Genomic DNA, 17,503 nt, shown 5'->3' with positions numbered 1-17,503 from the left:
ATGGTGTATTAGATGAGAAGAATGAATGGAAAATAAATCCTTTCAAATGGAAATGATGAGAGAATAGAAGTAATTTTCTTTCTATATTTTCACCTTTCCCACCATGCACATATATGTTATCTACACTATCAAAAGAAAGGGACAAAAGGGAGAATAGAGAATAATGTATTTTCCCGCTGTTTCGTCACAATATATTATATTCAACAAAACTGACTGTTAACCGAAAAGTCCAACTTCTCATTCCCCCTCTCTACCTCTACCTCTTCTTCCCCAGGGAAACCACGTTTTCTCTCTCTAGAACTTTATTCATAGCCCCAAATTTCCTTTGACCTCCCAGTTTTTCAATTCTCTTCTCCTCCAAGCTTCTTCTCCTTTTTCTCCTCTCTAGTTTTCATCTTCCTTGTATTATTCTCCCATTTTCAGTTTTTATTGTTATCGATAAAAAGAAAAAAGAAAAAAAACACTTAAAAAGGTGATGGCTGGTCGTTTCGATGAAAACCCGTTCGCTGAAGAAGGAGAAGAAGAAGTTAATCCTTTCTCGGTCAGTTTCTCTTTTCTCTCTCTTTCTTTGTTTCTGTTATTTGATGATGTTTTGGGTTGAGTTCATGAAGTTCAGTTTATGGTAGCCATAGCCAGCTCTGTTTATTAGCAGATTATAGGTTGACTTGTTTTTAACTCCCTGATTGCTTTGTTGGGTTTCAGTTTGATCTGAAATTTTTGGTTGAAATCGGTTATGGGAAGTGTTTTACTTGGTTGCTGTGTGATCCTTTCGTTGACTTCATGTTTTCTTGTCACCGAACATGCATTTAACGAAGTAGCAAACTCATATAATCCTAGAGATGAAGACTATGATGCCTTGCTGGGTGTATTATCTGTCAATTGTAAGTTAGTTTACGTATGCTAGCCAACATCAGTTTTAATATGATTTTTTTCTTTTGAATAATTTCTACCAGGATCCAGCTGTGAGAGGGAAGGCATCTGGCCAGTCTAAATTTGGTGGAGGTCTATTTTCAAAGGTAACTAAATCCCTGTTTATAAAGTTTCAAGGGAATATTTAATTCAGAACTTAGTGTTGATGTTAAAATGGCTACTGTCTTAGGACATATTTCCGATTAGAAGGGATGTGAGATGTGAAATTTAGCTGTGGCTTTGCTTGTTTATGTACATGGATGCTAGGTAACTTATGCTATGTAAAACATAACTTGGGGTGATGATGTTGTGCTAAACTACCACTATTTAATCCCTTGAGAACACTGAAATTCCATATCTTTTGCTAATTTGCTAGGAATTCTATAGTAAAATCTTAGTGATTAACCTAGAAACTTGCTTCTTTTTCTGATGCTGATAGTTTGAGCTAGCTTGCATATATCGAAGTTCAGAAAAAATAGGTTGCTTGCGGCTATATTGTTATGATCCCGTCATGTCTAATTTGACCTTTTAGTAATGCTTCTAAACATCAGTAAACTGGACCTTTTGCTTTATAATAATACTTGCTTCTTGAACGTCTATTATCAATAAATTTTCAGAATGTTCCAAGTGCTCCACTTGCATCAAACTCAAGACTTTCACCACTACCTCCTGAACCTGCTGGTTTCAATTATGGTCATGAGGCAACAATTGACATTCCTCTTGATACAGCTTCAGGAGGATCACGTTATCAGGTTAGTGAAGAGTGAAGAGAAGTCTCTAAATGCCTTTTCCAATAGTTTAGTTAAGCATTTGATCTCCCTGTTCTGGTTTTTCTGTTTAAATCTAGGATTTGAAGAAGAAGGAGAAGGAACTTCAGGCTAAGGAGGCTGAACTGAGAAGGCGGGAGCAGGTATATTGTGGAAGAAATTTTATAACTTATTCATTCTTAATCTGCAGAATCATAGATTTATTTTTGTTTCCCGCCGACACATTATAAATGATTTTATCCCACAATTTTTACTGATAAGCTTATTCGATGCAGGAAGTGAGACGGAAAGAAGAGGCAGCAGCAAGAGGTACCTTTCATTACTTTTTTATAATTTGACTATTCACATAGAAAACATTGAGTTTGTTCATAGTTTCAAAATCTGTTCCAGACTACATTTCTTTTGCAAAAATATTTTGACCTGATTCTATTTCCCTTTATGGTCAGTTGCTGTTACATTTCTTCCGTGAGCTAGAGTTTGACTTCTCTGTTTTGCAGCTGGAATTACTTTGGAAGAGAAAAATTGGCCCCCATTTTTTCCAATCATTCATCATGATATTGCAAATGACATACCAGTTCATCTACAAAGATTGCAGTATGTTGCATTTTCAACGTTTTTAGGTAAGGGTTTCTTAGGCTTTTTCACCTTATGTTCTTATGCGTGGTGCACCTATGCATATGTCATCGTTTTTGTCCAAAAAGAAAATTTGTGCTGTACTCAATGAGTTTTTGCATTGGGTGATTATTTGTACCATGTTTTTTTTCTTTTTAAAAACTCTTTAGCTGGAAATGGCTTTTGTGTAAGCCATGGGTTACAGACAGTTGGTAATGTATTTTGATTCTATGCAGGGTTGTTTCTGTGCCTGCTGTGGAACATTGTAGCTGTTACTACAGCATGGATCAAAGGAGAAGGTTAGTTTAGAAATGCATTTCCATATTTCATGTTTTCCTTTGAATATATAACGTTAGATTGTGTTGTGTTTGACTGTATTTGTTTTTGTTTAGGTGTGAGGATCTGGTTCTTGGCTATCATCTACTTCATAGCAGGGGTTCCAGGAGCGTATATTTTGTGGTATCGGCCGCTGTATCGTGCTTTTAGGTACTTAACATAACTTTTCCTGAATATTGCAATTCAGTTTTTGGGTTGCCTCTAATGCAAACTTTTGTTGTCATTTCCTTAAATTTGGCTGTTCACATTCGCTGCACTTGCTAATCTCTAATCATCCCTTATTTTAATTGAAATATTTTCTCACCCTCCGACTATAATGCAGGAAAGAAACTGCTTTATCATTTGGACGGTTCTTCCTATTTGATTTGGTACTAACTCATGTTTCTCTGGTAGATATGTTTCTTTGTTGCCATGGAGTCGGTAGATACTGATTCTTTTGATCCTTTTTGTTTTCCCTGTTTATAGCTTCACATCGGATTTTGCATCTTCGCTGCTGTGGCTCCTCCTATAGTTTTTAGAGGGAAATCACTAACGTATGTTCCTAAACTATTTTTTAACTTATCTTTCACATTCTCAATTTTATCTTGGACTGATAAACAACATCAATGCATTTGGGTTTGACATGGTGCACTTGTCTCCCAAAAAGTACATTTGCAAATGTACTGCAAGTATTTGAGATGTGAAATTGGTATTCTAGTTTAACTTTATCTTACCAATGTTGTTTTGTCTCGTACAGTGGAATCCTACCTGCAGTAGATCTTATCAGTGACAATGCGTTGGTTGGGGTAAGTATATCCTTAAACCTGTCAAAAGTTTAATACCCACAATCAGGTTTCATGATTTCACCATTAAAACAGTGGAGCATCTACTGCTTAAGGCTTGAACATTCCTGTTGATGCTAACTGAAATAGTTGACAAAAGTTTTGTTCTTGGCTTCTCTTGACCATTTTGATGAAAGTTTACTTTGCTTGTGTAGATCTTCTACTTCATTGGGTTTGGATTATTTTGTGTTGAATCAATAGTAAGCATTTGGGTTATCCAGGTTCGTTCAGTTTCCAACCTAATTCATATCAATGATCGCATAAGCATGCCCCGCCTGTGGCATTTCTAACATGGTTGGCTATTGGCTTTTGCAGCAAGTATACATGTATTTCCGCGGCAGTGGTAAAGCTGCTGAGATGAAGCGCGAGGCTGCCAGAGGAGCTATGAGGGCTGCCATCTAAAGGCACAGACACTAGCTGCAACCAGAAATAGGGTAACCTCATGTGTTGATTCTCCTTGTATGCACATTACCCAGGAAGGAACAGACAGAGCTTGTTATTTCTCGTTCCTGGCGCATTTGTTTTATGGATCTCTGTTATTTCCTGTGAATGTTTTCCTTTATATGTATATTTTTGGGTGTGGAGTTTGATTAGCAAACACCTTATACAAAGACATTGAATGATTTTCATGTATAGGATGTCTCACTTTGCGATTGGTTCATTGTGTAATGTCTGGTTAAGAACATCTCAGTTTCAAGGGTAGAGACATTTCCTTTTCAATACACTTAGGTAGCGTTTCGTGCTTTATATTATAATTCAAATGAAATGTGATTGCGGGAAATGTGATGGTTGAAAATGTTATTTTACAATATTTGGTATACATGTAAAGGTATTGATTAAAATCATAAGAAAACTACATTATCACGTTTAATTCACTAACTACTTTAGATTAAATATTTAATAATAAAGTTTAAGTGATACTTTTGAATTATTTTTAATTTATAAATTTAATTGAAAGTAAAATTGTTTCAAACTTGCTCATAAAATTAAGTATATATGAAATTCGTTTTGAAATAAATTAGAAAAACTACTTGAAATCACGTTTTATTTTAGCTAAAGGCTAAGCCATATGAATATATGTAAAATTAAAAGTTGATTTCAAGTATTACTCTGAGCAAAATTAAAGATAATTAAATCACAGGAATACAAAACCATAGGCAAGTGTAACCCACAATTCTGCTCATATTTTATGAAAAATATTAAGTATTTCACATATATACAAATGCTAAATCAAATTTGTAGTTGGTTACCCTCTTTGATTCTTTATTGTTCTTTCTTCAAGATTGAGGATGGTTAAATTTCAAAAGAATGAAAATGTTCCAAAACTCTCAATTTTGTAATGAATTAAACCTAACCTATTATCTAATTCTCATAAAAGAATTGTTTTTGGATCAAGATGATATTTTCAAAAAAAATCAAGAGAATACAATAAAATTATAATTTTATAAATAAAAGGTTATGATCAAATCATCTTAGAGCTAAATTAAATCTTAATTTTTTTTCTATTGCTTGTAAATTTCCATAAATACTATAATAAAATTGAATTTTCAATTATATACCAAAATGAAATGAGAGAACAAAAAGAGAGAAAATAGTATAATACGTAAACCGTATATTAGATAGGTGATTAAATATGCATATAAAAAATAAAGCTAGGAAAAAAATTCTTGAGAAGGATTCGTTGAAGTAATAGAGAAAATTAAATAGGAAAAAGAGGCAATATATATATATATATATATATTTACATTTATTAATAGTTAACCCTAAATTAATATAAAATAGAATTAATTTTATCTTAAAATTTGACATACAAAATATAGGAATCACTTTCTAATTAATTAAATTTCTAAAAATTAGTTACTTTTCATCGTATCAAAAGCTATTTAAATAGATTTGACATTTGAGTCTCTAACTACTATGCACAATGTTACTCAAACTCGTAGGATCAAGCTATTTTATAACTTTCTTTTATGAATTTTGAAAGATCTATTCGTATACGAATATAAGTAAATAAGGAGAAATAGAGAGGATCACTTACACAATGTAAAACCTGAAGTAATGTTACACACTTTTGTAACTATTTATACTATTAATATTTTAATGATTGAACTGTTGAATTTATCAATATAATTGTACTTATGTAAATTTTCGGATATCATATTCTATATATTCAATAGTTGTAACTTTTTTACATAATTATTAGTGATATAAATAATAATAAGGAAGTTTAATTTTATACCATAATTTGAGTCAGATTTTAGAACATCAATTTGTCGTATTGGCATTGTTGAATCCTTAAGATTAAACAACATAAAAAGTCATAAATGGATTAATTTCAAGCCTGCTCTTCCAAAAGGCTTAACCTTCTAAATATAATTCAACTCTTAATCAAAAACAAGTCTTTAATCAAATATAAATAATCAATTAAATTATTAAAAATTAATTTTGTGTAAACCATAAAAGTTATATAATTTGTCTATGATAAGATTTTAGAGTTTAATTTGATGAAAAGTCGCATTAGCAAATAATTTATTCTATTAATAAAATTATAAAATTTCAAACCTAATAATATTAACCATTAACTTTAATAGAATCTATTCTAAAACTTGAATTAAACTTTACAATTAACATTATTAATTTTGAGTGTCCAGATTCGAGACCCATCATGTACAATTATACAAGTGAGTTTCCGGGTTTCACCATGTGCAATTGCCATGTGTGTTAGTCCAATCCAATTAAAACCAATACTAGTTCTTAATCTATTTGTTTGATTCTACTTTGTGATTACTTGGACAATCCGTAATATAATAATGTAATACTTATACTTTTAATTAAGTATGATGGAGGTCCATGTATTAGGAGTCAGATTGTATTTTGTTCATTCATACAAAAAAATGATTAAATTGGTCCCATTAAATTAAATCAAAGAGTAAATGGATCATTTTTGTTCGTTAAAAATTGGCGTGGCTGATAGAATAATAAGACAGTAACACGTAGCGTGCCATGTATACCGCATGTTGACGTACAGGAACCGATTTTTAACAGTAGAAATAGTTTACTTTGAGATCTAATGTACAAAGACTATTTCACCCATTTTTGGAATAGACAGAAATAAAATGTGATCTAACTTCTAATATAAGAAGCTCGTTAATTCTGTTAGCAATATAAGCATATTTGTATTAAATAAAATGGGCATAATTTGGAGAATTGAACAACACAAAATATATGAAAGGTTAAAGCTAGGCGGGACCATTGCTCCCACCCACTGAATTGACGTTTCAAATTCCACCCATCATTTTCCTTTGATTATCAACTAAATCTAAGCATTAACGTTTTTCTTCATCCTGTAAGCAGCTGGTTTTTGAATACGATTTCAGTGCCAAATTATAATATATATTTACATTTTCTTGGGTTTCTTAAACTTTTTTATTCATCCTTAATTTCATTAATATAACCTTGCCCACTGAAACTGCTATTTTATCTTTTTAAGCTTTCTAACAAGAAACCCCATTCACTTTCAAGTAAAACCACCAAAGAAAGAAACGATGGAACCCTATTAACTCACACCTCTTCAAATCATGTATTTATGTTTTAAAATAATATAACATAAATCTACAAATTATTCAAAAATTTTCATTTAAGTCATTCAACTATTACAAAGTTTTTATTTAAATCATTGGGTCGTTAATTTTTTTTTTTAAAGTTTGGCTAGCAAGCTCCAAGTGATGCTTCGACGATTGATATGGTGGATCAATACCCATCAGTAAGTAGAAAAATGCATCTTAGATCCAAGTCGATCTAACGATTAGTGCTAGAAATCAATGAAGAAAGTTATTTGGATTTTAATTCATAGATTCGTGACGTCTAAATCTGTGTTATAAAAAAAAAACTATAGAAGACACAAGGAAGGAGAGTTTTTGATTAGTATAGACAGTGTAAACAGAGAAGTCCATACAACAACAATTTTAACAATATAGACTTAAATAAAAACTTTTAAGTAGTTCAATGATCATTTTGTAACCTTTTGAAGTTAAATGATCAAAACGTAAATTTACTCATAGTTTAATGACTTTAGGTGTAGTGTACCTGCATAATAACAAAAGCACACATGCAATATGTATGAAATAAAAAAAATTAAATTATGATAAATAAATACATTAAATTAAGAATATTAGACGTTTATAATATCACGAAGGAAGCAGAATGATGAACATTTTCTGAACTAATCTATTCTGAAACCTTCTTCATTCATGGAGGAGATCAGTACCGCCGGTGTAATTGAACTCATACATAGACACATCAACACCACCTTTAATATATTTACAGAAATTTAAAAAAAAGAAAAGAAAAAGGAGTGAGAATTTACAACCATATTCTCTCATATATTTCCTTTATTTATTTAAACTAACACCATAGTTTATATCCCAGAAGTAAAGGAGAAAAACTCCTTCTCCAAATCTACAACCACATAAATATTATGATTTTTAACTATAAACTCCATGCATCTGATCATATAAAATCATACATGGTTTAACAACTAGGGCTACTCATTCTTAATATGTTTATATCACCCTCTTAACAATAAGCAATACATTTTTCCTTACAATCCATGTTGCACCCACCACCACCGCCACCCACGCCATACCCTTTCCCTGAACGGCTAAATGAGGTGAAGCACTTAGCAGGGCAGGTCAGCTTCTTGTTGTAACAAGGACCCTTTTCTTTACAAACAAGACTAGGCCTAACGATGCCACCTTTGGAGAAACTTCCACTCGGACCCCCGAACCCACCACCGTAACCACCACCCATGATCCCGTTTCCCCACCCTTTTTCAAACCCTGGAATATCAAAATCGTCTGGTCCGAAGAACCCATCATCCCCACCAACTTGGTTCTGGTGGGTCTTGCGCTTTTGATCGGACGATGATGAAAAGGGATCGAAAAAATCAGGCCCGGTGGCTGCACATACTGCAGCTGCTGCCATCATAAGAATAGCCAAGATGAAGGTGCTTTTGGTGTTGTTCACCATTCTTTGAGAGGATTTTGCTTGTAGTTTCAATTTTCCTCTTTTGGGAGAGAATAAAAGGAGATATTTAAAGAAGAGACGACATTTATGCAGCGGAAAGAGAGAGAGAGTCGTAGAGACAGTTGAGTAGGTTGGGCACAATTATGGCCCTATCTTATATTTCTTATGTTTAATTCACTCTCTCTCCTTAATCTTAGCTTAATTACTATTTTAATCCAACCATGCCTTTTTTTTTTTTATAGAGTTATTAGAGAGATGATACTGTATGGTACTATGAAGTATATTACCTGTCAGCAATAAAAGAAATTTATGGGATTCTACTCAACGCAACAACAAAACATTAAATTTCTTGCAATGTCTCAAACATGCCATTAATGCATCCAACTTCCAATCCATAAACTACAGGTTTCCATTTCAGAATTTCACCACCTGCTCTCGAAAACTGAAAAGAAAATAAATTTAAAATATGCTTGGTAGAAAAAATTATATTTTTCTATCTTAATGCATAAAAATCAATCCTTTTAAATTATGTATTTTTTAAATTTTTAAATTTTTTTTTATTTTTTTGCCAAAGAGGCTTCTTACTTCCCAAATAGATCCTCCTACATCCATATATAAACGCTGGTTTATCAAGAATACGCAAGAGGTGGCTTAGAACCAATAGTTCAATATTATCTAATGGGTTTTTCAGTTCCAATACTCCATCCGAGAGTTATCAGTATTTATCAAATCTGTTCCTATCTAACGGAAGGCTATTGGATCAAATGACAAAGACATTGTTGCTCTTCCCGGATGAAATGAAAATTGGATTCATGTAAGAGGAGAAAGGTTTCACATTACTTAGCCGGAAAGATATGTGGTCAAGATTGACTGGGTGGTAGAGTTGTGGAAACACCTGTTTCTTCCATATTTTGGACTGTAGCTACTGCTGAAACATGGAAGAATTGAAATCTTAGATCAAAACATTATGTATGGATGGTATGAATTGCCTAAACCGAACAATGAAGATTGGAAATAAAAATATTTTTTTCTTTTTAGTTTTCCATTTTTCCTACCAAACACATTTATATTTTCCATCATTTTAATTTTTTACTAATTCAATTTTCTATCCTTCCAATTGAAATGAATAATTTATATTACATGGAGGAGAATATTGGTTTAATGACAAAAACATGTGTGATTTAATTACTACTATAATGATGCAGCTTCAACAAACAAATCTATGTTGATGATATTTACTTTTAAACTCAATTCTGTTAATTAAAGTTAAATGGATATGTTCCAACATGAACAGAATCGAGTTTCCCATTATTTAATTTAATACACAAACATAAATAAATATGTAACTAACAAACTTAGATGTAATTTTGAGGAACCCGTTGTTCCTAATTTAGGAAAACTCTAGACCACGTGGTGCCATTATAGGATTAGTCCCAAAATCAACTCCATAGATCTAAACACTTTAGAATCAACTAGGTATTTAGTCCAAATCAAGTTGAGAGGGAAGTTATATGGTGCCCATATTTTTTAAACCCTAATCAATACATAAAATGATGTATTATTAATATAATTTTGTGGGTGACGAAATGCCATAATTAGGTTACTTGGCATTGCATCCCATGGATTTTGATGTTTATGAAAATCGGTCCATGGTTTTTTTGGGTGCATTTTGTCTTGGAAGATGGTGAATGGCAGCTCATTGAAACCTGATTTGTTAATGCTATTTTTAAGGCACACTAATTCACCAAGTTTTGTAGAAATCATTGAATACCATCGGCAGCTCAAAATAGGGAGGGACCGCACATGGATCCTCTATTTGACATTTTTATACATACGCCCACCATCTCACTCATTTTCTCCACCCACTTTATTATAATAGCTGTTGTTTTTGCTCCAAGTATCCCCACCAATTATAATATTTAACGCGTCGTTCGAGTCTTAGTTCGATTGGTATTAGCATTATTGTTAGGGCTGAAGCGCATTATCCTCCTATTTAAAGGTTGAAAAGAGATATAAATAATTCTAAACATTGTATCAAAAAGAACAAATATGATAATAACCTAAAAATTAATGTCAAAAATTTATCAAACCAAACTTAAAATTGGTTCCTGCCACCTACATATATTTACTTTAAGTTTAATTTTATTTTAAATATAAATTCGAATTTTATCTAAATTTTCCTATATTTATAAATCAATAATCCAATCGTGTTTATACCTACGCATTTAAAAAGAATAGTTTTAAATTTTAACCATACATAATTTAATATATATTTATTATTATTTATATTATGATGTATTTAGTATTTTATGGCTAAACTACATAAATAGTCATCCAACTATGAAAAAAATCATTTTAGGCATCAAAAATAAAAAAAGTTTACAATTTAAGCACTCACATTACATAGTTCAGTCATTTCGGTCACTCCCGTTAAAATTAGAAACAATAAACTGACGTGGCAGTTAAAAATTGGTATAATAACAAATTTAGCCCTCAAATTTTACATATTATATACATTTAATCATAATTTTAAAAAATTAACCCTCAAAATTTATAAATGTTCTCACTTTGATCCTAATTTGAAAATCCCAACCCCCATCCCCCTTCCCTCCCCCTTCTCCCTCTCCCTCTCCCTCTCCCTCTCCCTCTCTGCTACTAATTTTGGAGATGAAAATTATTTTGTTGCAATTCCAACTATTTGCTCTTTTTTTTTATACTACCATATTTTTCTTTTTAAAAAACCCTACCATTTTATTCTTTTCTTTCAAATTCCTAGTTCCCTCACTTCTATCATCCTATAACTTTCTTATTGCTTGCACTTTTATTTTTGTTCTCCTTTTTTTTACACTCTACATGATAAGGTTCCATTTGAGACCAAATCTAATAGTAATAACAATGTTTTGTTAGATGATTTCAGTAGGGAATCTATGTGTAAAATCATTCGACAAGACCAATGGAATGATCAAAGGATTGTTACTTTGTTTCATACAAGCTTGATACCAATCGAAGATTTTGGTTAGTTTAAAACAAGTTACTCAATTAGCACCGGAATTCTTCAAATGGGGGAAAACTCATAAAGGATTTTGACATACAAGTGAATCTTATTGTATATTTGTGCATTATTTTGTTTTATGATAGAATGCACTTTGGTTCTAGTGGTATCCTCAAGGAACTCATTTTGTCGAGACAAAGGGTGGTATCGTCTGATTGTATATAGCCATAGATAGTATGTGCAAAGAAGGCAAATTGGACTCTAACATCCTGAGACTGGGTCTGGAAGTTTTGTCCTCGCAAGTGAGGGTTCTCCAGTGTTTCGGCGAACTAGAGGTTTGCCAGTACTTCGGCGAATTGGGGAGTTCACCCCTATTTCAGCATTGCTATATACGCCAAAAGATGTGGTAAAGGGTTTGCCAAATTCATTACAGGTGGGTTCACCAGTTAAGTTGTGAACTGGGGGTTTGCCAGTTTGTTTGGCTAACTGGGGGTTCGTAGTTGAGTTGCAAACTGGTGTTCGCCAATCAAAGTCAAAGACAGACTCAAATTAGGAAATAAAGATATGATATATCTAGGAATACTTTTCGTACAAGTGACACCTTTCCTAAGTCAAGTAGGGTATCCTAAGACTTCCGGGACACTTAGGTCTATAAATACGACCCTTATTTCATGAGAATTCTCTCATCGAATATTCTATCGTCAAGTCTCTGTTTTGAACCAAGTTTGTAGCACCCAAGGTAAGCCTCTGTCCTGTTAGGGTTGATAGTCCAGAAAGTTAGGTTTGCTTGCATGTGTGAATTCCGTAAATTTTGTTTGCTTAGTAATCTGTGTGTTTGTTTATATGGAGAACTAGTCAGACCATCTACCAGTAAGGATAAAGTCAAAGCCAAGTTTATTTAGTTATTTAATAAAAATAACTCTATATTATTATTTTCCTAATCGATTATATATATTTTAAAATATAAAATGAACGGGGTTAGCCCATTGCAATCGAAGATACCTGGTGGGGGCTAATTAAATTTGTTGGAAAAAAAATAGTCACAAATGTTTGTGTGTTTGCTGGACACATATTGACTCAAGATTAGGTGGGGAGATGCATGCCAATGTCTTTTTCAAACTTTCGGTTCCCTCGAACATTTGTTTTCCTTAGTATAAACATGAGCTCAGTAGCATATGCCGTCTCATAAATGATAAATGAGTGGTTATTTTAGCAAGAGCGCATTCATGTTACACTTATCCTTGTAAAGTCTTTTAGTTTGTGGCTCAAAATCACCCATTTTATTTTGTTGAAAACGACCCCCATTCATATTTTTTAATTACATTCTTCTGCTATTAATCTCTATCTTTTAAATTTTAATCCATTTTTCTTTTTATTTATAAGCAAAATGATAGAAGAACATTGGAAAACAACCTTTACTTTTTTATAATACAAAATATGAAGACTTGAATCTCCAACTTACAATGGCACTTACTAAAAGCCACCATATGAACAGCCCTTTCTGTACAGAGTTATTATTACAACTTAAGATAAAAACCAAACTTATTGGGTGATGCAATCTCATAACTTAACATTTCATAACTTAACATTTATATGCAATGTCAAATTGGTCATAGATTGGAGGAGTTCCAGCTAGCATCAATGCCAGTGATGATTTCTTCATGTAGTTTAGCTCCGGCACAAGCGATTATACCTCGATCCACACCTTCTAAGAACATACCTTTCGAAAAGTCTAGCGGAGATCCCCCTGCATCTGTTACAACACCACCAGCTTCCTGTATGATAATAACACCAGCTGCATGATCCCATATCTTCTCCTTGCTCCCTGTCCTTGCGAACTTCATAAATATTTCGGCATCCCCTCGAGCTATGGCCGCATATTTCACCATGCTGTACACACGCAGCGGTTGCTTCCTGCATTGGCAATATGGATGATGGTAGTTTTTATTATGCATATGAAGTTTGTATATGCTAATGAGATCAAACATGAAAAAATATGTATGCACCTAAGGCCAACACTGTGAGCTAATCCTGCTGTGAAGGAATGGGTTGAATTTAACTTGTCAATTGGTTCACAAAATGTAGCCAATGCCGGATTATCGATCGAGGATACTTGAACCCGTATTGCAGAGTTCGCCCATGGTACTAGCTTATTCTCCTGGTGTATAGGTTGTATCCAAGCCTCACCACTGCCTTTGCTTGCATGAATTACACAACCTTTATCCCACGATTTGGATGTTGGTGGGATGAGTTTAGATAGGATCCGGTGATAGCGGTGATGATACGTTAGCCATTCCTTCTTCATTGGATAATTTGGGCAACCAAGAACACCAAGAACAACTTCCCCATCCTCTATCAATGCTAAAGCAACAGCATATTGATCATCACGTACAAACCCGAATGTACCATCAAGGTGGCCAAGTGCCCAAAATCTTCCAGTAGGACCTCCGGATGAATTGCAGCGACTAATAGCTTCGAGTACATCCACACTCCCGAGTGGCGTTTCGGGACCCTTAAGCCCAAAATGAGGTGCCTCAGCTAGACAACCATTGACTGTTTTCACCACAGCATCTAACAGGCCAGCTGCATCAGCTTTAGAGAGGCTTTGAACATCTTTGTTGCCAAGAATAGACACATTTTGGCAGCCGAAGGATTCAGAAAGTATCCAGCTTACCGCTGCATGGACGCTCCAATCTAGAAAGTAGGAATCTCTGGTTAATCTAAGATGGATTTTGCAAGTATAAGCAACGGAAATAAAAGTGTGGGGATATGACTTTCCAAGGATCTTCAAGTAGATGAAAAAATAGTTGGAAAAAAAGTTCAATAAACTCATGTCAGACATGTATCCATCCAAATACGAGTAACATAGTACTTCATTGAATGGCCATCAATTTGTTATAGGATTGAAGTTAGGGTATGTTAATGGACCTACTGATCTCTCCATTCTCAAGCATTGCTCCACACGTAATGGGTGACCAGGAATAGTTCCTCCCGCTCAAAATTTTAAAGCCCAATTAAATGAGAGATGTGTTCAGCATTTTAACTGTAGGCATCAAATCCTTTTCATGACTCATTATTTGTCAACAAAACATTGTTAAAGCAACAATTATCCTCATATATCAATTTCAACTTGTACTAAAAATCATTAACTTCGAATTGGTAAATCTGATTGTATTAACATATAATATAATATAAAAGTATAAAGTAAACTTCGAAATTTATATTGGCTTCGCATAAACACAAACTATAAGCGCAAATTCCCCAAAATTTTATGTCCAATAAATCGTATTTCATTCTTGCTAAATAGATCGAAAATTACATGTTATAGAAATAGTGAATGGTATTTTAGTTCTTTGTTCCTTGTACTGGAAGTATCCACGTTCTGGGTTACATTTAACCACCCAAGATGCAGAGTTAAAAGGAAAGAAAAGGTGATTGATGTACCTGGCAGAGTGAGAAGAGAGTTGTCATGTTCGGAGTGAAGTGAAGTGTGTTGAAGATTGAGAGAGAGAGAAGAGGCCATTTGAACAGCCCTGATAGCGACATCCAATTCCTTGGCATATGCTTCTTGTGCTTGAGCTGGTGAAACAACAAGCTCTCTCTGCTCTTCCATTACTGAGGAAGAAGAAGAAGAAGAGAAGTTTTGGTTAGACTTCAACTGAGAAACAATGTGGAAGTTGTGTGGGTGGGTTTTTGTCCTATGCGCAGGGAAGCAGCTTCCTACGTAGGTAGTGGAAGCTATGTAGTTGGTTTGTGGCAGGAGATGGGGGACTCTGAAACCAAGGGTTGAGCAATTTAAAGGCATTTGGGAATGATTAGATACTCTCACTCTCTTATAAATATAAAAACAAATAAAACAGATAATGGTTTATTGTAATTGTGAGACAAATTACACTCAGGTTGGGCGTAAATTTCTGCATATATCTCAATGTCTCATTGCAATGAGATTTTCAACTCAGAACCAATAACTCTATATATAAACCAAAAGTCTCCATTCACGTCTCTCACTCTTCACTTTAACAATTTTGATTATTCTGAGATTTAATATTAATATTTCAATTTTTAATATAATTTCCGTTAATCTAAATAATTAATATTATTAATTTTTTTATTAGAATGTAATATGATTATATATAATTTTTTCAATAATAATTAACTAATGTCATTAGTACATTAATATTTTCAATTTTATTTTTTATTCAATAACTTTTTTAATTTTAAAATATTAACCTATAAATTTAATAAAACTAATTTTAACAAGGATAATAACTATACCTAAATTTTAAATCCAAAAATAGTGAAGGGGTCGAAAACCATGATTTGAGTGCCACCCAGAGTAAAGGAGAAACTGGGTGTTGTAGTAATGGAGAGCAGCAGCTTTGATTTTGAATAGTTTCCACTGCATTCATCATTAAATGTTTCCTCCTCAGTTTTCCTCGTTAATTGAGCTTAAAGTAATGATAAAGAAGGCGTTAAATGGTGATTAGCTTCATGGATGGGTTATAACTCAGCACGTCTCTCTTGATATTGGTGGTCGATCATCCCAAGCGTTATCAACATACGGCAATAATTCTTTGCTTTTTGGGGTCATCATGATTTCATCAATACGTTTGAAGTTAATTTATGGGTGAATTTGAATGGGCGGTGCGTTTATCTGCAGTTAGTGTAAAAATAGCGGTGGCAGTGAGATTAGATATTGTAACAACACTGTAGCGTGAGACAAAAAGTAGGCTAAACGCACCGCACCATATCCAATCGCTCATCCAAACTCATCCTAAAAAATAGGCTTTCGCGTAGAGGTGCTCATGGGCTGGGCGGCCCGGCCCGGCCCGACGACCCGTCCGAAATATGAGAAGGTTTGGGTAAAAATATAGGCCCAAAATATGAGCTTGGGCAAAAAAACGAGGCCCATTTAGAAAACGGGCCGGGCCTCGGACACCACTTTTTTGTCCAGGCCCAGCCCGGCCCGGCCCGATATAATAAATATATTTATTTTTTAAATTTTAAAATATTTTTAAAATATTTTTTATTATTTTTTAAAATATCAATTCAACCATTGCGTTAATAATTGTTAAAATGAATTGATAGACTAACATATAATAATTTTATTTTAATCTAATATTTTACCATAAGAATGATTAAAAATCATAAAAAATTTATAAAAGAATAGAAAATTATAAATATTAAATTTTATATAAACTTTTAAAAATAATACAAACTTATCAATATTATAAAATATAAAATATCTAATAAATCATATAATTTTATAAAATTAATAAAACATATTTAAAAATGCATAAAATTCTTAAAAGCATACAAAATCATAAAAATACAAATATTAAAATAATAAATTTGATATAAACTTATAGAAATTAAAAAAAAAAAAGACCATGAAAACTTGATTAGGACAGGATGGATCAAAATAATTAGATTGAAATTAATAAGGGTATTTGTCCAAAGAAAGCCATTAGATCAGTTGACTTGGGAATCAAACGATTGAACTAATTTTTTATTTTTAATGTTTTATCTAATTGAACTGGACACACCATTCAAATTGGCATACTAGTAGATTGATTGGTTCGACCATCAGTCCGATTCTAAAAACTAATAAGTGTCAAAAGTAACAAAATTTAGCCTCATTCTTAGTGTATTTTTAGGTGATTATGTGACATTGATTATGAATTATATACTCTTAATCCTTTATATTCATGTGTTGATGCTTAATAGGGCACTTGGAACAACAAGAGTGAAAAAAAGATGGAAATTAGAATATTGGAGCCATAGGCGAATTTAGAGGGGTTGTTAGGGGCCCCGACCCCCCCTAAAATGGAAAATTGCTATTTATGCCCTTTAGAAAATTTTAAAATTTAAATTAGTAAAGGTAAAATTTTATTTTGCCCCTCTAAAATTATAAAAAAATTGGTTTAATCTTTTAAAAATTATAAAGATATAAACTATTAAAAATTAAAATTTCATTTCGACCTCCTGATTGGAGTATTCCAGAAGTTGTACACATGCAGCAGAGTTTCACACGAGCAATC

At 33.0% G+C, this 17,503-nt stretch overlaps 3 protein-coding genes across 3 annotated transcripts; 1 reads left to right on the top strand and 2 right to left on the bottom strand.

The window, feature by feature from the left end:
• Positions 1-218: 218 nt before the first annotated feature.
• On the top strand, positions 219-4,192 carry LOC105773541 (secretory carrier-associated membrane protein 3). Its single transcript, XM_012595531.2, has 13 exons — positions 219-541; positions 954-1,016; positions 1,527-1,661; positions 1,757-1,819; positions 1,952-1,985; positions 2,174-2,296; positions 2,525-2,587; positions 2,681-2,774; positions 2,947-2,992; positions 3,090-3,157; positions 3,361-3,409; positions 3,601-3,666; positions 3,761-4,192. Exons 1-13 carry the CDS (start codon positions 476-478, stop codon positions 3,845-3,847), a joined length of 957 nt encoding a protein of 318 aa, XP_012450985.1. The 5' UTR covers positions 219-475; the 3' UTR covers positions 3,848-4,192.
• A 3,614-nt stretch (positions 4,193-7,806) lies between these two features.
• Positions 7,807-8,604, bottom strand: LOC105773540 (uncharacterized). Its single transcript, XM_012595530.2, has one exon. The coding sequence runs from the start codon at positions 8,471-8,473 to the stop codon at positions 8,021-8,023; it is 453 nt and encodes a 150-aa protein (XP_012450984.1). The 5' UTR covers positions 8,474-8,604; the 3' UTR covers positions 7,807-8,020.
• A 4,259-nt stretch (positions 8,605-12,863) lies between these two features.
• Positions 12,864-15,409, bottom strand: LOC105774482 (PAP-specific phosphatase HAL2-like). Its single transcript, XM_012596985.2, has 3 exons — positions 14,907-15,409; positions 13,469-14,156; positions 12,864-13,376 (listed from the first exon to the last, which is right to left on the bottom strand). The coding sequence occupies exons 1-3, from the start codon at positions 15,265-15,267 to the stop codon at positions 13,073-13,075; spliced, it is 1,353 nt and encodes a 450-aa protein (XP_012452439.2). The 5' UTR covers positions 15,268-15,409; the 3' UTR covers positions 12,864-13,072.
• Between the last annotated feature and the right edge of the window lie 2,094 nt (positions 15,410-17,503).

This window comes from Gossypium raimondii, chromosome 6 (genome assembly GCF_025698545.1).
Source record: "Gossypium raimondii isolate GPD5lz chromosome 6, ASM2569854v1, whole genome shotgun sequence".
NCBI lineage: Eukaryota > Viridiplantae > Streptophyta > Magnoliopsida > Malvales > Malvaceae > Gossypium > Gossypium raimondii.
Note: the sequence above shows the minus strand (reverse complement) of the source record. Positions and strands in the feature narration are given on the sequence as shown.